We start from the raw sequence: 24,182 nt of genomic DNA, 5'->3' as shown, positions 1-24,182 counted from the left end.
TTTATCCAAAACCAGTGATTTGTCCCAGTTTTATAGAAGATATGTCCCAGGTGTGCCTATTTCTGACCAATCTGATGCCTGGTAACAGTGAAGAGAGGCATAATATAATAAAATACAGAAAAACATGCTTAAAAATGGCCAAAACAAAAGAAAAAAGTGACTATACTGACTCATATATTAGTTGTGAATGGGCCGAGTGCAGAACCAGTTTTTGATTTTGAAATTCTGGTCACCCTCCTTCAGTCCCACTAAAATAATCCCAAAAATATTTGCTCTTGACTTGGCAGGTGTTCTGGTTTTGTGGTTTTTTGGGTCTTTTACATATCCTTGTGACAGTTCTGAACCCTTGTGTCTGTTTAACTGAAACAAACAAGAATCAGCGATTCCCAACCACAGGCTCTAGTACTGTCAAAACCATACAGAAGAAACGATTAATTTTATTAAGAGCGCTTTTTTTTTTATCAGTGGAGGTAATAAGTGATATTTATACTAAAAATGTTATCAGATAAAATTATTCATATAAAGATCGCTTGTACCACTGAAAAATGGTAATGCTCATCAGCATAAACACAAATGTAAATAAACAAAAAGAGAAACTGGAAAAAAAACATTTTATTCTGGGTCAGTTAATACAGACAAGTTGGCTACGTTCAGACTGCAGGGCTTAAAGCTCAATTGCGATTTTTTTGTGAAATCTGATGTTTTTGCGAGGTCGTTCACATTTCCAATTAAATGTGACTTGTCTGTGACTCCAGTGTGAACGGTAAACAGCCCGAAAGTGTCCCGCATGCTTACTGGAGGACACGATGACGTCAACCCCATGCGTCAACCGCAGCGAGCGTGCTCTGTGTTTACGGAAGTTGTCCAAACATGGACGCGAGCATTGAGCACCTGGGGATTTTACAGTTCCGGTTTCCGCCTGCTTCAGCGCAGAATAGTGACGTTTGTCGCTTGTTGATAACGTGTAGGTCGGATGGATGCGCTTTGGCCGTTCAGACTGAAGTCGCATGTCAAAAGATCGGATATGTATCGGTTTCAGGACCACATATCCAAGTGGCCTGGGTCGCATTTGAAAAAATCTGATCTGTGCCGTTCAGACTGTCATTAAAAGATTGGAGACAGGTCACATAGAAGCCAAAAAATCGGATTTGGGTCACTTCAGGCTGCAGTCTGAATGTAGCCGTTGATGTATGTCAGAGAACTAATTTTCAATTCTAAATAATTTAAGTTTTCCCAATGATCCAAGCAGCAATGGTGAAAACATCACGAACCAGCTGGATGGATAACTGAAATACAGACAATAGCCCAGGTCCCTTTACTGGACATTGGAGTAGGTTAGTTTTATTAGCAGAACTGTTTAAATGATTATTAGACAGTATTTAAGAATGTGAGGAATAAAATCTGAATTCTCTGGATTAGAGGTAAAGGTGCATTGTGGTACTTTTCAGGAGGAGGGTCCGTCAAATGCGTTTCTTTATGGATGTTATGGCTTTGTCTGGAATATGTCACTGTAGGGCATTAAACTTTCCTATCTTTATGGTGCCCAAACCAAGTTACATGTCAGATTTGTGGAAAGGCAACCTTGCTCAGTCAGAATGCCTGCTTTTCTAAGCATTTTTTGAGTTATAAAACCACCTGTAATTGAATAAATATAAAGTAGAGCAGTTTGTCATACTGTGGAGCGTTCCAGGCCGAGCAATGACATATCCATAGAAACAAGCAGGTGCTAAAAGGTTACATAGTGCACCTTTAAAAGCAGCAAAAAAACAAAAAAAAAAACAGTTTAATCTTTTCTTTTGTGTTTCCTTTGCTTAATAATAAATAGGTTTTCATCAGTTGGGTACATTTTGTCTGACATATTTTTGTTTGCATTCTTCTTTTTTTTCCTTTTGCTCGGATTTACATTGTTGTTTTTGGCCTGTTTGCTCGCACCAGTCCAGCAAAGTGACTGGCCATTTTTCTTGAACTTTTTGCTCTTTTTTCGTCTCTCCATTTCCTCGCCTTGCCCTCCACCTCTTGGAAACTCATCTGCTTCATCTAAAACTATTTTTTCCACAGAGCCTCTAGACTGGGGGACTGGTCTCTTGGGTTTCCATAGCTTTTCCTGAGAGACTGGTTTGTGCTTTTGCTGCTTGCTTGGTTTAGATATTGAGTCGGAAGTGTCACTGAAAAAGATATGGCTGGAAGCAGGCAGGTCCGTTTTATAGCTTTGGCGTGGCGTTTTCTTATGATGGTAATTGTTTTTTTCAAAGGTGGTCTTTTGTTTCTTCCTTGGAGGTCCTGGGGTTGAAGGTGATTGAGGAACATAAGGAAAGAGGCCAGAGTTCTTCAGATCTAAAAATACAAAACATTTATATTAAGATCCTATATTACACAAAATTGACTCTTGTGAGCTTTTAGCCATGTCCTAACATTATTACCTCCTCATAAATATACCTGGAGTTGTGTTTTGTTTCAGTCACACATGTTTGAATAACCCTGAATTATTACTAGTCTGTCTACATCTCCTCCAGCCCAAAATGCTCTGTTCCACCTTGTGATGTCATGTAGTGGTAATCTTCAGGTTAACAGCTACTTTTACGTTAAGTTCATTAGAGATGGGCAATTCCAGGGCTGAAATTATCCCAATAATTATAGAGAAGGTGTCTAGAGTTTAAAAACATAGTGAAGCATTTCCTGTATAGCCACATGACATCACAACGTAGAACAGAGTGCTTTCAGGTTGAGGAAAGAATTCAGCCTAAATATACAGGGTTTGTGTGTTAAACATGTGTGAATGAAACTAGAGCCCGACCGATATATCAGCTGGCCGATATTATTGGCCGATATGGGCACCTGGAGACATATCGGCTATCTGCCGATATGCTTGCTGATATGGGCCGATATTTCACGTGGGCATGTTATACCTCGTTATAAAGCTTAGACTCTCTACATTATGTTCGTTTAATCCAATTTACAGACAGATAAATGTCCTAATATGTGGCTCCGCGTCAGTATTTATCTGCGGTGTAATTTGTCTGTGTCTGTGTCATACTGTCCCTGAACACACCACAGAGTCATGTCACTTCACTCACGTGCTATTGTTTACACCCGCAGCGGTGCGCAACACTGAGATTATATTCTTTTTACAGACAATCGGTTTGAGTCTGGATTAAAATAACTTTTATTAGTGCAGACTTGTGATGTGAGGAGGAGCCTGTGTGAGCAGTGAGTGTTGGAAATACATCAACTTTGAAGCTAGTTTTGGCTATTTGTTATTAGCGATTAGCTGCTGTAGCTCCCGCACATAAACAGGCTGTTTTCTATTGGCCTATTGTAAAGTGACTATATTGTCCGTATATTTGTTACTGGACCTGCATTGATATGTAAATGAGCTGTGAACAGACGTGTGAATGATCCACATTTATGCATATAATTAATTACCGCGGCGCGCACGTTTTTACGGCTAAAGGCTAATAGCCGTAGTTTCTTTACTAGCTAGGAGTTATGGGTCGGTCGCGATCGAAGCGGCTCTTAGAGCCGGCTCTTTGAAGCAAACAACGGGAGCATGTTTCTTATTGGGAGCCGTGTTTTCTCTTTTTCTCACTTTTTCTCTTCAAGCCGCTTGTAGACCGTAGTTTGACAGCAGCAGCGGCTGAAAACGAAACTTCAGAAATCTGCGTGTGCATAGGATAAAAAAAAAAAAAAAGTGCATATTTGGCTGCAGTTCATCATAAAATGAATAAACCAGGACTAATCTTGGGCTCGAGTGAGGGAGAGACCGAGTCCCGACACTCAGTCCTGGTTCAGTTCTGGTTTAGTCCTGTTTTACACATGGCTTAAATCTGTTTTAGTCCTGGTTCAGTTTTGGTTTAGTCCTGCTTGTAACAAAACAATCTCAAGAGTCGCTTGGGAGCCGAAAGAGCCAGCTGCTTTAGTGAGCCGAGCCAAAAGAGCCAGTTCTCAAAAAACCCCAAACTGGAATACCCATCACTAGTAGCTAGAATGTGAAGCAAAAATGCCATTAGGCCAATCTACTGTATGTAAATATGATGTAAAGAGTCAGAATAACAATAAATGTTGCCTTAATAAACCCAATTTAGAATCCACTAGAGCCAAACCTAAGTTTTTTAAATAATTCAAGATTTACAGTGAATTTTTACATCACTAAATATATCAGCTATCTCATTATATCGGTTTCATATTGGCCACAACAAAATCCATATCGGTCGGGCTCTAAATGAAACAGAACAACTCCAAGTATGTTTGCAATGAGGAAACAACATTTCAACATAGATCAGGAAATGGTGTAACACAAGTGTAATATGAACGCAGCTCTAACTGTAAATGATGTGTTTTTTTAATAACTTACCTTTGACCTTCTTTTCTATGCGGCTTTGTCTGACATTTATGTCTTTTGTGGTGTCGTAGTGATTTATAAAAGGTGTGCTAGGATAGGTCCCATTAAACATCCTCTGCCTGTGACACTCCTGAAACACATTCACACAAACATGTTTATTTAGTGCCATCGACAAAGTACACCTTTTCAGGATTAGGGATGCACTGATACAATATCGTCGATACTGATCATTTTGGTTCAGATTTTGGCTTCTGAGGTACCGGTTCAGCGGATTTGTCTATAAATTGGTGTAATACAACAATTCACTAGCCAATGCAATTTAACTTGTATTTTTACAAAGCTGTTCTGTAGTTACAAAACACATTTGAATAATTTTTTTGACCTTATGCTATTTGTTTTTTAAATAAATAAATAAATCATATTTTCAGCCTCTGCACTAGTATTGTTTGATATCGGAGGTACTTAAAGCCAAAGTACTGACATCGTATCAAACAGAAAAAGCTGGATCGATGCATCTCTATTCAGGATGACAGTGAAATAAATGTAATTTATTGACAATTTTGATTCTTCAGTTCATAGAGTACACAGAAAGATTCCACATTAGAAGGAATCACCCAACCCCATTTCTGAGAGACAGGCCATTGTGCTTCCTTTTTAAAAAATGATTCTTTACACAAAAACACACACAGTGGACAGGCAACCCACATTTCATAGAATCAGGCCAAAATATCGTAAATACTCACATGTCCAAAATGCCCCTTCTTGGCACAGTTGTAGCAGTAAGCAGGAGTTCGGCCCTGATGGTTTCCCTGGTGTATTACAGGAGGCCCCCCCTTAATCTAAAGAGAAAGGAAGAAAGGTGTCAGCAGAAAGCTAATAGAACCCATTATTTCAACTTAATGTCTCCCCGTCTTACTCTTCTCACATGTCATTCCCCTGCTGTCTAATGAAATGGGATGCTATGTATTGTATGCTGAATACGGTGGAGATATCAACCAATGATTACTGGGCCTATAGTTGGAGCCCTGTAATGACCCAGTATGATAAGTAACCTCTATGCATGTGTGTGTGTATTGGACACAGGGTCCTGTCCCCTTTGGGCCAGTGTTCTGAAAGCCTTCCATGCTCCAGTGCTCCCAGCAAATATACACTGATAAAGAAAGAGAGGGCAGGCCAAGGCATATTTACTTCTAATGTCTCTCGCTCACACATGCACACCTAATGCTATTCCCAAAGCTAAGGTGCCCCAGTCCTGATTCCAAGATTACAGACCATTTGTGTCGTCGTCATTTCTTAAACATAGCTAACCTCCCCTGTTCTTCCTCAGTGTCCCTTCTCCAACCCACACGGACCCCTCACACTTGTTTTCCCCCTTTCCTCTCTCTCTTTTCCGCTTGAGTAGTTTTGTAGCAGAAAGGATGAATGCTATTAGGGCGTCGCGTCATTATCGGGTCAGGGCGGCCGGGGCCCATCTCCATCACAAAGGCCAGGAGATCACAGACCTCTTGTGAGCGTGGCTGCGTACACACACACACACACACACACAGCAACGTCGTGCACCCCAAGGAGATCACCGTCCCCATCTCAACACCCCCTCCACCCAGACCTCCACCCAAGCAGTTCTTCTTCCCATTCATCTCTCATGTAAATTGGCTGTAGGTCTGCCTCCTCCTGACCTTGGGCTTATGTTATCTGCACATATACGGTGATCCAGCCTACAGACAACCAATGGATGTGTAAAAGAGCAGTAATGAAATCTCCTCCTATTCTGCACTAAACCTAAGACTGACTGTTTGAACCCTGCAATCCATGAGCATTTGCATTTGGGTTTAGAGAATGGGCCATATATGATATTAATTAACTGCGTAACCCTTCACCTTATTCATTCACAGTCTAATTTGATTCTGTCATCATATCAGGAGAATCTAAATAGCTAGCATCAAATCTATTAAGACTCTAATTTGTAAATTTTTCTTTTAGGAATCAGCATTAATACCTCTGTAATATGCACAGGCTGCAGAAAAAATGACTACATATATAGAAGACAAAGGATTTGAGGTTTTAGGTATTTCTGTATATATACACATTTGGCAAACTAAGTAAATCATAATACATAATTTAGCACTAAAAGAAGTAACATGGCAAATACCTCAGTGAAACAGAGTTGCACATGTTGCAAACAACAAAATGCTTTTTTTTAAAATTTCATAATAATTTTGGGCGTCATACTAGTCCCATGTAACCAATAATGGACTTTTATAGTATTTCCAAATGAAAACCTTTTTGACTTTTGACTTTTTACTCCATCACAAGTAAGTTTTTTTTATACTACAAGCATGCACATCTTCATAGTTAGTTAATTTTGGACTTCTATTTTTGGAAAGTCTCGTACAACTTTAGAAAGTTTAGTTCAGAGAAGACTGGAGAGGATTAACAGCAATTCTGTTTCATATTAACAGACCCATATTCACTGATCTTTCCCAATCAAAAACTGACCATGACAAACCAACACGAGTGATGAGTGACTACATTTGCAGAGGACTGTAGCTGTTATATTATTATTCCTAACTGCTACCAGCATAAATAGATAGGACCAAAGCATCAGTGCATTTAGCTGCTCCTCCCATGACTGAGTGAGCACAGGTGTTTAAACTTGAGCCTGCCCCTCTGTCAGCTGATGCATATAGGGTAGCACAAAAAGTTCTCAGATGTGTAAAAGTCTATGGGCGGGTGGGGTTGGTCAGCTCCCTCTCATGCACCCCCCCCCCCACACACCCACACACACCCACACACACACACAAACACAAACACATACACGCACACACAAACGAAGGCAGTTTTCCCACAGTTGTCTCTACACGTCCTGTTTCTCTAAACCACGCTCGCCCCTGCTCCCTGCCTCGGCTGCTGGTGGCAAAGCTGTGATAATCCTTGGGCCAACACAAAGCTCGGACTGTTACCAGCTCCAATCTGAAGGAACACGCATACATAGTTATCAAACCCAATCCGAGGAGCAAACAGGCTTGTACCATGAGAGTGTGTGTGTGTGTGTGTGTGTGTGCATGAAAATGTGTGGGGGCTAGCGGCACTGTTTTGCATATGTTATTGCAGCAGTGGGGAGAGGTTTGCATATGTTACTGGACCCACAGGGAAGCAGCTCAGCATGCTTTATCATAGAAACACAACGCAACACTACTGGGCTCATACCAAAACAAACAGGCCTCCTGCGCTACTGCTACATGCCAGTATGTACATATTATTGCCAAGCTAATTAGACTGTTGTGAATTAGCTAGATTGAATGCCTATAAGGTGAACATCTTTTCAGAGTGCCCTAAATGAAAACAAAGACAATAGGATTTAATCCTCTTATTATCATATGGGATTTTGAAGAGCGCAATTTAGAAAATCAACAACTTATTAGAAGAGCTATAACAAGCCAATGATTGTTCAAGGTTACCATGAGCAGAGGGACGCAGATTTACTGCGAGATTCTAACTCACTCCATTTGTATAGCCCCTTGTCTTTGACACTAGAGGTGGAAGATATATTGTAAAATTAATATAGCAATTGTATTTTGGGGACATAACCGATATTCCAAATAAATATATTATGTATTAACAATACATATTCGATATTAATTGATTATAAATTTCAAAAAGAGCAGCTGACCTGTGCATTCACGTTCTGTGCAACACCACACCCAACAACCCCAATAACACACCCTCCAATGTGTAGGGAAAACTTATGCCGACTGCACATTTTAGATTGATGAGAGTAATGGGGAACCCAAAGGAATCACTCCTAACACAGGGAGAACATGCAAACACGATACACAGTGTGATAATGTGATGAGGGAGCAAATGCCTCCGGGTGCCACCCCTAGAGGGGAACAAAATCTTTTGGGGGAACAACTACGAGTAATCTGGTCAAACCGTGACAAGCGGAACAGGGGATACAAGCTATACAATCTATTCAAGTCTGGGTCCAAGTTAGAAGTTCAGACTCACAGCTGAATTCAGCTGCCATGTTTTTGGAAATCTAATTAGACAGAGATGACATATGGACAGTGTGGAATGGGGATTTACACTTAATACTGTAAGATGGACAGATGAAGTCTTTTGCTCTGGTAAAATCCTAATTTTACACCCGCACCATCCTCACAAATGTACCAGGCTTTCAAGTAGCACGAGCACCTCATCGACACCATCCAGCTAAGCGGAAAGGCACAAAGAAGTGAGAAGTCTGCAAGCCCTCTGATAACGGGCACCTGTGTATGTGGAGGCGCAGGGCTCACGCTTGTGTACAGTCCTATGGTTTTGCATTACGCTACAGAACAACAAGCCTGACTCAACCGTGGCAAAAACCTGGGCTACACTCAGATGCAGGTCAATACACAACTTTTAATTCCCAGAGCAAGTTCCATGTTTTCAATATTTGTCACAGTGTAAAAGTTTAAGAAACATTTTTATCACTTTGTAAAACATGTCTGAAACAAGAGTACAAATTACATATCATGAGGAAATTGGACTTCAGTTTACTTCTTCAACAATGCATGCAAATTTTTTTCTTCCTCGCGCGGGCAGACAAACCCCAAATCCCTGAGGGAAAATGATGCAGTACTCTGCTACGCCACTAGAGGCTGCTCCAAGCCCATACTATGAAAGATAAACCATCCTGCTGTGCACAGTGAAGTGAGACAGAGGTGTAAAAGATTTACTCTGCCACACATGTTAACTTGCAATTTGTATGAGCTCTTGCACTGAGACTCACAAACATGCACATACTAACAAAATACCAGTCAACAAACTAACTATCAATATCTGTATATAATTATATATTAAAAATCTAATCTATTTTTCCAAACTCCACTCTATATTAGCACCATAGATCTGTTACAACAGATGAAGAATGGGAGCATATACATACATCCCAATGGAGAAGCAGACGTTATAAAACACAGTGGTAGAGTTTCTTAAGTGCACACTTTTCACAGGGGACATACTGGCTGGTAAGTGCCATCATCATGTGTTTTGAATTGTCTCATCGATTGTTTAATATGGAACTGTTATTAATAAAGCACTGCAAATGATCTTAAACATTTACATCACTAGACTGAAAATATGTGCTACTAAGATGACTGTCCTTTGCAGCAATAAAAAAAAGATGATACAGAATGAACAGACTGTTAGGGACTGGGCTGAAATAACAATAGACATTAAAATGATAAAATATAGAAAAGATGACATACTCTGTAAATTCAACAATGGAATATTTAGCAACCGTGGGATAAATATGGCGAACGATATGTGCAAAGAACTGCCTACGCGCTGCACTTGTTTTGTTGTTCTCTCTCTTTTTTGTTTCCTTTTGATGTTTTATTAAAAAAAAAATCTGCAGGTTTGCAAAGCTAATTTGGTCTCCTTCAAACATAAATCAGATCAAATTATATATATATTTTACCACTGCAAATATATATATATACTTCTACACAATGGCGAAGGACACAACCTCATTTAACATTTTACTGCTTTTGCTCAATGACTTCTGTCTTTAAGTGGGCTAACTCAATTATACATTTTTACTTCTTAAGAGCCGAGAAATGCTGAAACTTCAGGAAATAAAAAGACAAGACTTGCTAACCTTGACCCAACAAAAGTATATGTGAATTAGGCATGCCCCCTGGAGAAAGACAGTGGGGCCCAAAGAAAACTGGTACAAAAAGGTGAAAGGGTGGAAGGTAAAACCCGAGAAATGGGCAGTGAGGTGAGAAGGAGGGACCCAGAGGAGTTCAGAGAAGGATTTTATTCCCGTGACGAACAAAAGGTCACTCACAAGTTTTTATTTTTTTTTTACCCCATACCAAAAGACATGACACACATAGTCACACACAGTCCATACACCGTCACCTGCCCTGGGAAAGAGATCAATACACGCACTGATACTGGCATGAGGTGAAAATCCATTCATACAGGCGCACAGAGCCTGGTCAGTCTGACGATCAATAAACACACACATACAGGTGTCACTGCTGCTTCGGACAGAGGCCCCATCAGTCAGGGCTCACTTCTAAACTACTTTAAAGGACCCAAAGATCGATTTAGTCCTCACTGGCCGCTACCAAAAGGACCCATGGACACAAAATCAAAAGAAAAGTCTATGTGATATTGAATAAATACAAAAAAGTAATTCAATACAAACACGCTAAACGAACTCTTGGTTTTAGCATCCTTCTACCACTCTACCATAGCGAGTTACAGTATATTGGCTTTGGTTCAATAGAAAGTCTGTCACATGCTTTTTTTTTTTAACATAGCTCTTTTCCACCTTTAAAGCACTCAAAGCACTTCACAGTTACATCCATAATTTGATCCATTTTGAAAATTTTAAGCATGGGGACGTTAATCTTCATCACTTCAGATATATTTTGTGCATATATTTTGCAGTTTTGAATTACAATGCATATCTGGTCAGATACAATGATTAAACTTCTAACTAATTACAAAAAACATTTAATTAAGTCAATCAATATTATTAACCTTAACTCTTAAACGCATTCAATGTGCATGTATGGTCTGTTATGATAAATATTATATAGACTTATCATTTAATAGATGATAGATGGGATTTTGAGAGGTCAATTTTTATCATGGGTACTTTTTCTTTGTACTACAGGGAAATTTTTGGTTGTTTTTCTGTACTATAATGAGATCTGAACTGTAGAAGATTAAATTATGAATTTCTACTACTCATTACAGACACAAACAAGGTACTTAAATGTTGCCTTCTGCTATTTATTTATTGCAGCCCATATTTTTTAACAATATCGTACATTTAGATACACTTTTGGGGGACATAACTTTCATTTCATCCATTGAATTCCCTTTATTTTAGATGCGCTCATGCCCCTCTTTCTCTCCAAGCAAATAATTGGGATTTCAATAACGGCTATAAATAATAATAGCATGATATATTTTTTTCATAATCCAACGGCTCCATCTCTTAATATTTTTTCAGTATCATATTTTTTGAATGATCACCATAACAGTATTCACAAGATATCAGGGCAGTCTGTCAGAAATGTGCCAATCCTTGTAAAATGTTATGGCTGAAGTTCAAATATTGTACAAACGTGAATGAACTGTAAATAATTCAAGCACAAAAACATTAATTTGTGAGGGTTACACTTACATACAGTTACTCTTTACTCAATATTCTAATTTTGCATATCTCCAAAACAACTGCTGTGATACGACAGTGATAGACAAACAATCTACAATGTCTAAACTAAATTATTTTAAAGTCATTAAGTTAAGTATAAGTTAATTTAACGCTTCTACCTAAATGTAACTACTTTATGTGAAGTGAACAGAATGTTGCAGTTCTGTCAGTAGTCAGTCAGTGGCAGTCTGCTCCCAACACAGGCAGATCACACAGAGCTCAGGGAGAAGTGACTAGAGCTCAGGGCGCTGCCTACAACTCATGCATTTATGAATGATCTTTACATGCTGCAATGTACAGACAGGAGGTCACTCAACCTGCACTATGGCCTGTACTGAGGCCTCTCCAACCATGTCAGCCCCTCACAGGCTCCAGCCCATACGCGGACTTCACACTTTGGCTCTGCACTTCACAAAGGGTTCAGCCAAAAACCATTTCATCTGGAGTACAACTGACAAGAATTAACAAACCAGCAGTGAACAGCTTTTAGATTTACCAAAAAATACTGCTGTCATTTGAACAGTTCCCCATAGAACAATTTAGGTAATTATTTAAAATATAAAACTGTAAACATGTCAAGAAAGATGGAAATGGTTATGTATCGATAAGAGAGACCTTAAGCAGTACAGATGTGAGAAGATAAGAAAAAAACAAAAAACAAAAGCATTCATTGGGTGTTCAGACAGTGGATGTCATTTTCAAACATTGCATTCTATGCAAATGCCTAAAAACACATGTCCTTTGCATCATTTCCCACTCTATATATTTATTAAATGTGTTTGTGAAGCCCCAGGGCTTTGTGGACCATAGTGTGTGGTTTGGAGGAGTTTGTTAGTGAAGGCCAGGTGCAGGAGACACATAGACTCAGATAAACGGGCCATGCACACACACACGCGTGCGCACACACACACAGAAATGGAGCCGGTAGCAGGGCGGTCTGACAGAATGCCTTTTCACACCTGGCTGAGCCCAGCGGAAGGTGACAGAGTCACATCTCCCAAAGCGAACACACACACAGCCGCTCACATTGGGGAGTTCAGGGTCATAAGCAGCATCATGAATAAAATGAGCCCATCTTAAACAGAAGGAGTCGGTGTATGTGGCGTTTGTGTGTGCAGGCCCCTAACCCCCATGCCACTTTGGATCGGTAACGACCTTCTGTTCACAGTGCTTAAATGGCTTAAATACTTCAATTAGACCTAGGTCACAATCTTCCACCCGTTAAAGCACGCCATCACACACATACTAACTCAACAACCCAGAACAGAACTAAACAAAGTGGCACAGGGTCCGCAGAGCCTGGGAGCTCTCCGAAAAGGTAAACACACACAAATGTCTATTAAACAAAAAATATGCTGCTGTGATATATAATGCCAAGAATCATTTTTACCTGGTGTACATTTGGTTCTCTAAGCACATATTATGCTTCAAGTAAAGTGCTTGCTGTTTAAACTGTACTCCACTGCAAATACATGATTAACATTTAAGATCAAGGGCAAAACTTAAACAGCAAATGTGTAATTTTTACATTAACCCTCTCTATGGGCTTATTCACTATCTCAAGTTCTACTGTCCTACGCCAGCATCAGTGCTGGAACTTCAGTCCCGTGCCCCCCTTTCTTGTGCTCTCTCTCCTGCTGTGCTATCCGAGTGCTAACGATGCTGCCTTTTCATTAGACAGCCCCTGCTAATTAATCTCCATAGAGAAGAGTGACAGACCTCCCCCAACACAGACACACACAAAAGTGCGCACCAAGATATATGCATGCACACACTCTTCTTCCCTTCTCTCTCACTGTCTCGTCCCGTGTGGCGTTGGCAGCCCATTTCATGCTTTATCACGTCTTTTAATTGACAAACAAGCTGCTCTTTTCTCTTAGGCTGAGGTCTATATCACCCCTTCTGCTCAGACACACACATGCATGCAATAAAGACCCCAGAAAACTCTAGCAGATTTCAGAGGAATACACAAATAAGCAAATGCACCTCCGCTGACATATGGCCCATGTGGTGTTACACTGTTCTACTCTTTGACACACCGTCACATTCTCCCACACAGATGCCACATGTGCACGAAGGGTGAAAATGAAGGAAAAAGGCAAAAGGCGGCATCTCTCCTGGCACTTTGCTAATCTCATGTGAGGCGTTTGCTTCCATGGTTCAGTCATCTGCTACAAGGCAAGGTCAATACCAGTCATGACGAACTTATTGATTTACAGTGATCATGTCATACCTTTATCATGCCCAAGGTTAGGAAAAAACCTGGAATTTAAAATTTCTTTGGTTTAAATTTCACATTTAAATTTAATAACACCCCACTGTATAAAGTTTTCACCAAAACCAGACTGAAATAAAGCATTTAATTTTTACATTTTTACATTCATTTAATTTTACGAAAATAAAGCACCTTTGCTGTGAGGGAGTTATATCTCCACAGACCTGACTGTTCTGGTGAAGGATCCACCACCTGCTTGTCTCCATGGAGATGTATCAACTTTGCCTTGAAAATTCACTACTGGCATAAAGACATTTGGTTTGAACTATCTACTTCCATGGATTCATGCAGGTGGCACGCCTCCCACCAGGAATCTTACGCAGGGTTGTTTTCATATTTTTGAATAAGTGTCAACTTAAATAAATGAAATGATTCTTGATCATATTCCGTCATTAAAATAAACTGTGATTCTTATAATAAAGATAATCTAGTTGAGTAACACTTAACTCCTTCTTTGGATTGCAGTATTTTGAATATTTTACTCTCATGAGACCCGTTCTGCATGAAAAAAAGATTTAAAAATGTCACAGGCTGGAAGTGAGTGCGGCAGGCTTAGCGCCCTCCACCCATCACCTTGTTCTTTCACCAATTCTCTGCTTTTAATTGGGACTTTGTGCACAACTTCTACACTCAGAGATTTATCTAAATGTGACTCTGTGCTGTATATTTTTGTCAGCATTGCTTTGCATAGTGTGAAGACAAAAGCCTGTTTTATATGCAAGAAGAAAACAAGTTTTATGTATTTTATTGATGCAAGATGACAATAATGAACTTTAAAAGTATTTTGAAAGTTCATCTATTGTTTTAATAAAGTTAACTTTTTAAATCTTTAGTTGAGTGTCATAACAAATCACCTGTACTGTAAATGTCACTTTAAGGCAAAAGCCCTTCTGAGTAAAGGATGGAGGGTATAAATAGTATTTATTTTATTTATTTATTTATTTATTTACAGCAAGGTATTTTGTGGAGCTTTTCTACAACAGAATACTCACCGTTATATGATACTGTCTCCAGACTTCTGGACAGTCCTAAAAGAAGAAAACAAGGGTTACTCTGTTGTGCTGTTCATTAAACTTAAACATAGCTGACAAACTACTCAAACATGCATTTCTATTGCAGAAAGGCCAAGCGCATGGTTGGTCTCATTATAGGGGCAAAGGTGTAGATAAACGTTTCCTTTTCCTTTCATTTGCAACATAACTTAATGTTTGTTTCCCTGCAGTAAACCAGTCAGTCAAAAGGCAGTGAGTAAAGCAGACAGTGACTCTGTCCCGGTGTATCTAAAGCATTATCTCTGGAGCTTCGCCACGCTGTTCCTTAAGCGTTCCGACATCCTTCCCAAACTGCCGTCACTTCCCACTGGGAAATTGAAAATGCCGCAGTCGCCGCGGGCAACAAGATTTATCTGCTCACACACCTACTGAGTGAGAGGAAACGAGAGGATTTTGACCTGACTGTAAACTACACAGGCTCTTTACTTTATTGTATCTCATTCTTTAGTCCCGAGTAGATTATGAAAAGTTGCTTCACATTAGAAAGATCAGTGTTGCCAGCACAGTGGCTTCATATGTTCACTTTTGAAACAGAGCATCTTCTCTCACTCTCAGTAAGTTTTTTTCTCCATCAGCTACCCCCTCCATAGCCACTTCCTCCTGTTAGCTGGTTCCCTCCAGACCAGCGGGCTTGTGTGTTGTTGTCGAGGGCGACAGGCGAGGCGAGCGACACTCGCGCTCCGTCAACCGTCTGTCTTTAATGAGAGACACAGAAAGGCCCAAGGGACAGAGACCTGACTCTGTCTCTGCAACACACACGCTAATCATTTGTGAGAGGAATGAGAAATTTATGCATTCCAAGAAGGAGGTAATTACAATGGCCAAAAAAACAAACACACAACTTTGTCATTAAAAACAATATGCAAATAAGTAGGAAAAGGCAGAGGGATTGAGAAGGTGAGAGAGGACCTCTGTGGCCTGGTCTCCCCTCTCCCTCCTCTGTTCACCTGGTTACTCATCCATTACACACAGCACAGTACATGAGTGAGTGACGGTGAGCCAGCAGTGGAGGTGCAGGGAGGCACAGGCCATGCCGCAGAAGACTGTCAATGGGCAGGGTAATGCAAAGTTGTGTTAACTGTCATTGATAGTGAACAGATTCACCTTTCAGTCTTTCAGACACAATGCCTATAAATTAACGTGAACAGAAGCGTTTGGTCACTCACCATGAGAAATTTCTGGTGAAGTTTAAATGAGGTAAACACAACTGTTCAGTTTTTCAGAGTTTAAATTTCAACTCACATCATGGAAGTGTCCAGTCATTTCGCAGCGGTGACAATGCTTGTGCCAGTAAGACCTCTCACAGCAGGAGCTGTACAGATGCCCAGGAAGTCCACAGTTGTTACAGTGTTTGTAGGGACATCCACTCTGAATATGGCCCACCGTGCCACAAAGGATGCAGGGTGAGACTTTCTGTAAAACAAAACCCATATCCATAAATTTTCATTATCATACTTAATTCAGTCCGTGTTGATTTTAAAGTGCACTTACTTTTGGTTCTGGACAGTTCTTTGACAAATGTCCGGTTCTATTACAGTTTTTACAGTGGACGTTTTTGTCTGTATAATATCGACTTGTCACCCTCGGCACAATGGTCCTAACGCCCTTGGCTTTATTGGAGATCTGGGCCTAAAAACATACTCATTTTAGTATCACAGTTTTAAAATGTGTAATCTGTTTAATAATTGGTTATTAACCTTTCGGTCTTTGTCAGAAATCAGCCACCTGCTATCCAGTTCTTCAATATCTGTAAAAAAGAAATATATACATTTACAATTTTACCACTGAAAGGGGCTGCTGTGGATATTGTTTCATCTGAGCATAGGTTGGTTCTGACAGAAACATACTGTAATAGCTTAAGAAAACAGTGAAAAACAGCATGTGTTGTATTATCTTATATAAACTTGTATAACTCAACACTAAAAGTGCTGAAGCACCCGGAGGAGTTCTTCTTCCTGTAAAGGGAACACAGAGAAACTGCCACAGAGCAGCGCAGCACATCTGTATGACAGTGGCACTAACAGTGCCCTGAGGGAGTCCTCTCTTCAGACCCACACAGCTGTAACTGACATCCACACAGTCGAACATACACAAATGCACACACTCAAACACACAGACACGTGTACTCAGCATAAATTATGTGATGTGGCAATGACCCACACAACGCACATACAGACACCCTTACATCGACCTCTGCGATTAGCTGCTTGACAGTCTTTAGCCTTTGGACAAATACACAGCCTTGAGCCATAATCAAATATTACACTCTCCTTTCCACCTCCCACTCTTCTGCTCTTTCACCTTTTTAAAATTCTGAACAGCCCACTTCTACCCTCTCTTACCGTCATCCCTTGTTTTTGCACCTCTCTTGCCAGTCACTGTGCTGGGACTACAGCTGCAACAGAGGTTACCTCTCTTTCACATCAAACTAATTAAAATGGCTTCAGTGTGGACAGGGCATTTTTCTTTATGATCTTAAATTTATTTTCAAGAATAAAAATAATTTTTTACTTCATAATTTCATACAGCTCATATGCTAGAGACAGTAATCTGTAAGACAATACTACGGAAGATGTCACTAGTTCGTGTTAATAGTCACAATAATCAAATTGTGATTTTGTTTTCTCATTACAATGACTCTGAGGCTTGACCTTTTCCTTAAACAACACCCCAAAGCACAAACTCCAAGTCTCATCAAAAGATCTTTAATATCACTAAGAGCTCTTTTATGCAACAAATTTTATATTTAATAATGTCCAATAGCAAAAATGTATGTAAGCTTCTAAAACAGAAGGTGCCTTTCTTTTTTCTTCATCAACTAAAGCCAATATTGAATGACCTTTGATCCTGTTTATTAGTTGCCTTTTAAATCTCAAACAGCTAATCATCCACCTTTGCATTTAAACAGTGGAGTTGTTTCTAAAACCAGACCTAACATTATGAACAACTTAATTCATTATATAAAACAAAATGTAAAAAAACAACTTCACATGGTTTCAGGTTACAGCCAGAGTCTGTAATTATGAGGAAAAACACCTGCAGGTTCATTTTGAAGAAGAATTAGGGCAATATGGTAACAAAAATCAAATTGAGATCTGATCCATGCGTTGATATGCTATTATTGTGATATTGTCATTTTTAGTTTATTTGAAGAGGAACATATATGAAAGAGTTGACTAGTGTAGCACAGCATGTATCATAGTGCTAATTTGCAGTACTTGTCCCTAGAAGGGTTTTTTAATGCGCAACAGAGCAGACGAATGGAATGACAATGATACAAAGAGGGGTACAACATCAGACAGAGATACACATTAAACACACTTTAAATATGACTGCAGCTGTAAATGTGCTCAAGCAGACATTTTGAACCACCCACTCGTCCTATTGGTTAGTGAGTGAGTGACAGATAGATTTAACCAAACTATAGCAAAGTGAAAAACTTAGATGTATAAAAAGATACTAACATACATGGACTTTCACACAGACAGTGCTCTTATTTCAGCATCAATCAAGGAAAAAACTAGAACAAACCTCTGCCCACGACAGTCCCTTCCCACAAACAAGAAATAATTTAGTGACAAAATAGAAATTGTGATCTTGGCTTTACAAAATAGTGATATGATTATTTTTGTTACTTTATTTTATTTTATTTTTTTGGTTATGGCCCACCCTTAAGTAGGATGTGAACAAGGAACACCAGGTTGGTGTGCGTTAGTGACTAAAGTCATTCCGAAAGCATCTCCCGAGGGAAACCCTACACATAAAGAGCAGGAAGCTTTCCCTTAATCTAAGGGCCCCACATCTCACCAACACAGACGAATAAAGGGTGAAGCTCTTTGTCACGGCCCAGGAATCAAACACATGGGTGGAGGGGTCCAGGAGAGGAAGAAGAAGAGTCAAGGGTGGGGTGGGGTGGGGGGCTGTTGTCTGTATGCTGGCTCAAAATATGCTAATTAACCTGGAGGCCCTGCTCAAAACCCATACCATTAGAGCTGCTCGATCACAGCCCTGCGGATCTGAAAAAGGCGGAAGCCCAATAAGCAGATGGTAACAGACTCAAGAGAGGCCTCCGCCATGTTTAGGGCAACTGTTAGTTCTACTGATCCACGCCTTGAGGAAGCAAGCTTATGTTTGTGCTTCCAAAAAACAATTATGCTTATTTCAAAAAGAACCAGAATTGTAAAAGTAATGCTTAATTTAAATAAATTAAACAATACAACACCGCTATAGCACAACTATATTACAGTGTATCGTCTTGGATCTCTTCTTTGGGTTAAGTGGGCACAGTAGTGCAGGAAAGGGGGACGCTGAAACAGAGGGAGGACCGATCAGAGGAGAGAAGGCGACAGATGCTACCTGTCTGTCTCATAGGTATCCTGATTACTCCAATACGAGGAGGAGAGGGAGGAGGCAGTCTGCCAGTTCATCAGAGCCAGCACAACAAAACCACCACACTAAAATACAGTGTGTGTGTGAATCTGTTCCTTCTTCCAGTGAGAACAGAACGGAAGTGTATGTGTGGCTAATGAACCATGAACACCCGGCTCTCATGGGGTGACACACACACACACACTCAAAGGCAGAGCTAGTGAATATTAAGGGACCATCCATCTCATGGGACGGACAGTGGTTTATGTCTGATAACCAGAGGACGAGGAGGCACACCCCTCCATCAACTTGGCACCTGCCAACCAACATGTTCTGTTACCATGGTGCTTGCAATGAAGGTGCAGTTACTACACACACGGGCTGCACAAACTATTACCCAACTTTAATATGCTAAAGATAGGCCAACTGTTGCAAGAGGTCAGTTCAGAGAAACATTCACAAATCAGAGATCTTCGCAGTGTTGATTATTTGATACATTCAAACACCACAATTAGTCCACAGTTGTATTGTGATCTACTATGCATAAATAAGGCTCATAGACCCTAAACTAAAGTTATATTTTATTTATTCTTTTATAACTCAAGTGAAATGTATATTTCCCCTTTTCTCTAAATGTGCATGTGCATTTACAAGCTGTTATCCCTGTAACATCAAAGCCCTAGTCTGGCCCGCCTCACCCCTATCCTTCTTTCCTGTCCCAACACTTAAACAGGCATCCCAAGCCAGCCCGCCCATTGTACAGCGCTGTTGACTAGCCCCATTAACACACTAACGCGCATATAGACCCTGACACAAACACAAAACAGGAGAAAGAGAGGCCTTACCCCCCCAAACAGAGGTTATGTTTGATACTGAAGCAACAGGCTCAGATTAGCAACACTATACATAACAATGTGAGGGTGGGCGGAGTGTGCAGGGCTCATGTGTGTATGTGTCCATCCGTGTGTGTACAGGGGGAAAGTGCTCCCATTGTGACATCACTTCTTGCCCTCTGCAAGGTTAAACGCACTGCAATGGTTGGCACACAGACTCCTCAGCTCTTCTGTGCCCTTTTGTGGGCTAAAAAACAAAGAGTCTGGTCAAGGGTGTAAATCACAAAAGCTGAAAGAGGACGGGAAGAAGGATGAACATGAACCATTCGAGAAGGACCAGGGCAAAGAGCAGAGGACCAGGACGGTTTCATAATCTTGAACCCCACAGACAATAAGAAAATCAGATATAACAATTTTAACTATTTGAATACACATTTTATAAGTAGATATCATGAATTAAGGAGAAAACGAAAGTAAATAGTTTTAAAATTAAGCACTCTGAATTCAAATAAATCAATATAGACCATTTAAAGATTAAGGCTTCACACAATTCAGTGTACATTTCCCTTGGAAATGAGTCAGCTCCTAATATGGGGAGTAATAGCTTCACATGTTGCAAAATACGGTATATATCTTCTAATAGAGGTTTATTTTTGAATTGGTGTAAAGTGGTGAGAGCAAAGTGATGCAAAGTGGGTCAGTGTTGGCTATTGAAAAGTTTGAGTGTTGTGTTAAAGACTAAACATGGAGGCACTCAAACTTCAAAAGGGCATTTAGAATGATTTACTCTAAGAATTGTTGGTCAAAACCCACAAAAGAAGCAGGATGCCACAACATGGGGAATTTAAAGATTATCTGTAAAAATTTGACAATTCAACACCAGCTCTGACCAGTGCAGGCTGTTGTTGTGGCCTTGAACAAGACACTGCACCCATCTTGTCTTGTGTCTGAGCGTAGTGTGAGAGACAGTGGTAGGTGATGATCGTGGTGTTAACTGATGAATTCCCAGGGCAGCTGTGGCTACAGGACATACAGTATCTTATCACATTGAGTAAGAGAAGTGGTTGAATAATGCATAATATTGTAAAGCAAATTTGAGTATAGTACTAAATAAGATTGCATTATAAATATAAATATATTTTGGAAAAACGACTAGAGATGAGTTCATGAGATGAGGTCATTATTTGAATGGGTGAGCAATACTAATCCATTTCAAAATACAAGCGTTCTTGTACAGCTAAGTTATAGATTATAGATTTTATATTGGCAAAATAGGGCATTGTGTCATCACATGGTTCTCCCTGTTGAACCTGTCAGCTTGGCCATCAAATACCTCTTACCCATCTGCCCCCCTTTACAGTATGCAGCTCCAGCCAGTGCCACTTCCACAATTTCTACTTAGCCTCGTCGACTTCATGCTGGCAGCCAGGGCAGGGCAGGTGGCCAAACCTGTCAGTCATGACACCCTTGCCACATGGCAACATCACAGACACCAATTACCACACAGCAGGGGCGCGGCCTGGTAACCGCATGGCAACCGCATGGTCCAATCAGGCTAGACATCAACAGGGACCACAGCGGGCCAAAAAGTAAGTGAGCGTGTGTTGTGTTTGTGTGGTGGGTGTAAGCAACTTATAGAACCAAGACAGGTTCCATTGTGCTTCTTTAATATCTGTTTGCTTTGGGGTCAAAGATTCACACTTCATACACAAACTGCATCAGACAATCACTGCACTGGTCTGTCTCAAGTCCAGTTCTCACTTAACCAGTGCTTCCCACAAAATGAATTTTGCCTCATTCAATTACAGTAAACATGCATGAACGCTTTGTGGCTTTTACACATTTGTGAATTTACAAAAACAGCAGACAATGTCTGCCATTTTTAATTACACCACTTTCGCTGTATGCTCTCTACAATAAAAAAAAAACCTCCCAAATTCATTCAACTATGTCTTTGAAAAGGATTATGACCTTAAAACTGTCTTCACAAATAATGATGACTTCTAAGCCACTGCATCATAATTCTCATTAAAATAAACCTCTAATAATGCGGCTCAACTATTCCATCAGTCTGATGCTATGTATTAGTAGTACATAAATGGCTACATACAAGTACATGGAATGATCATAAGGGCTCCACACTTTGAGGGGGAGGGAAAAGGTTGGTGGTCAACAAGTGTTTAGTATTTAAGACAAGCCTATGTAGTCAAACAAGTCAAATATCAGTAATAAAAACTTGGCATATTATTCACTGGTGTCTTTTGTCTGCGAAACACACAATGTCTTTTAGGGGCAAATATATTTTAATAAAACCAGTGAGTTGCAACCTCAATTTCATTTTGATGAATTTCCTCCTGTGGGAGTGCGCCAGGCAGTGGGCGGAGGGCGTGAAGGCGGGAGAGTGGCAGAAGAAGGGAAAGATGGGGGCTGGGGGGCAGATAGAATTTTCATGATTGTTATTTTTGTTATTATACAGAGAGAAAGGGGAGTGGGGCCAGATAAAGCGTGCTGGATAATCTTAGGCATTTTGCTGTGCACTCTTTATCGGGCAGGTTGGGCACGTTCAGGGGGCTCTTTTTCTGAGGGGATCTTTGGCCCCGGTAATTAAGCTCCATTCAGCAGGCCCTGCTCCCCAAATTAAAAATTTGTCATTAAGTGGAATTTACCATAATGCCTTTTTATCTGCCGGCGTTTCAGCAAGCGCCCATCTATGCGTGTGTGTTTAGTGCTAAAGGTGAAGGAGGGGCAACAGGAAAAGGCAACCAATAAGAGGCCAAAGAGAAAGGGCAAATTGAATTCTGGACTAATCCAGGGCAGCAAACAGTATGCACATACACAGCAACTCAACCTTCCAATCCTCAAATCCACAGCCTTTGGGGTAATTAAATAATAGTGCTTTACAGTTTTAATTTAGATTTAGTCTATTCCTGCTCTTACTGTAGCACTCATATACACACAGGCATATGTGTGTGTGTTCAAACAGACTTCACCCGTTGAGATAGTAGTCCCTAATGTTAAGAGAGAGTTGGCTAGAATGAATGATTGAAGAGCAGAATCTGTGTCTCTGTAGACTTTATAAAACAATACAATTATTAGTCTTTAATTAGAGCGGCCCCTCTGTGGGACAGGGGACAGACAAAGAACAATAGAGGATTAGTACAGGCGCTTCTAATATGGCTCTTTTATCAGCTCTTTCAAATACAGTCTCTAATGCATCCGGTGTCCTGCGCAGAGGAAAAAGTATGAAGTGGGGCTGATTTGAGGGGAAAAAATGTATTTTTATATCTTTTATGTACTTGTATAAGCTATTAGGCATGTTATAACGTTGATTCACGCATGTTTGAGTAATACGGCGATGTCTTGTATTTATGGTGTGAGTGAACAGAAAAGATTTGGTGATTACTATTACCGCCCATAGTTATATATTTACTAGTGACTACTTGAGCCTTGGGACATTTGTCAAAAATGAAATTATAATAATAAATATCCACAGGTTATTTGCTGCTGTCAGAAGTAGGAATAAATCATGACCAAAAAATAAAGGCAGCAATTTAGCAAACAGGACGAGTGTCAAGCTCATACATCTATGTAGTTATATTGAAAGGAATGCAGTCTGCTCAGATTATTGTTTAAATCACTGAAAACTTCTGAGTTTTTGTCTGTTTAGTCAATAATCTGCTAGTCTGGGATGCAGTCAAGTAAATTTTTTCTGTGACGCATGGAAAACAAAAAAGCACATTGGTAATTTTTCATTTAGGGCCAAATCAAACTTCTCCAACCTCAGATTAATAGAGTTTAGCAGAGAAACTGTACTGAGTTTTGTTGTCCTCCTTTTTCTCCTTTTTTCCTTTGAAGCAGCCTAGTTTGTTTTGATATGGACTATGGGACTATGCATTTTTCTGATTGGCAAATTTTCCTTTCAGTCATCATGACCATCTGAACTCTGGGAGATAAGAACAACTACACATCTTTTTACAGTATAGGAAAAGGAGTGTAGTCTTGTGTAAGTCAGACAAATAGTCAACAGAAAATCTTGCCAGAGCCTTTTCCGAGTTCTGACCAAAAACAACTACTGAAAAATTGGGAATTAAGCAAA

At 40.1% G+C, this 24,182-nt stretch overlaps 1 protein-coding gene across 1 annotated transcript in view; it reads right to left on the bottom strand.

Moving 5' to 3' along the window:
- Positions 1–597: 597 nt before the first annotated feature.
- zcchc7 (zinc finger, CCHC domain containing 7) overlaps positions 598–24,182 on the bottom strand; it is a 36,140-nt gene continuing 12,555 nt past the window's right edge. Inside the window, exons 4-10 of the mRNA XM_020930568.2 lie at positions 16,583–16,632; positions 16,377–16,514; positions 16,128–16,298; positions 14,826–14,861; positions 5,083–5,178; positions 4,352–4,469; positions 598–2,334 (exon numbers count right to left, since the gene is read on the bottom strand). Of these exons, the coding sequence (XP_020786227.2) occupies positions 1,784–2,334; positions 4,352–4,469; positions 5,083–5,178; positions 14,826–14,861; positions 16,128–16,298; positions 16,377–16,514; positions 16,583–16,632 (1,160 nt within the window). The 3' untranslated portion in view covers positions 598–1,783. The remainder of the gene's footprint in view (positions 2,335–4,351; positions 4,470–5,082; positions 5,179–14,825; positions 14,862–16,127; positions 16,299–16,376; positions 16,515–16,582; positions 16,633–24,182) is intronic.

This window comes from Boleophthalmus pectinirostris, unplaced genomic scaffold (genome assembly GCF_026225935.1).
Source record: "Boleophthalmus pectinirostris isolate CB_2022bp ecotype Guang Dong unplaced genomic scaffold, ASM2622593v1 HiC_scaffold_22, whole genome shotgun sequence".
NCBI classification, from domain to species: Eukaryota; Metazoa; Chordata; class Actinopteri; order Gobiiformes; family Gobiidae; genus Boleophthalmus; species Boleophthalmus pectinirostris.
The sequence above is the reverse complement of the archived record's forward strand: the minus strand, read 5'-3'. Positions and strand labels throughout refer to the sequence as shown.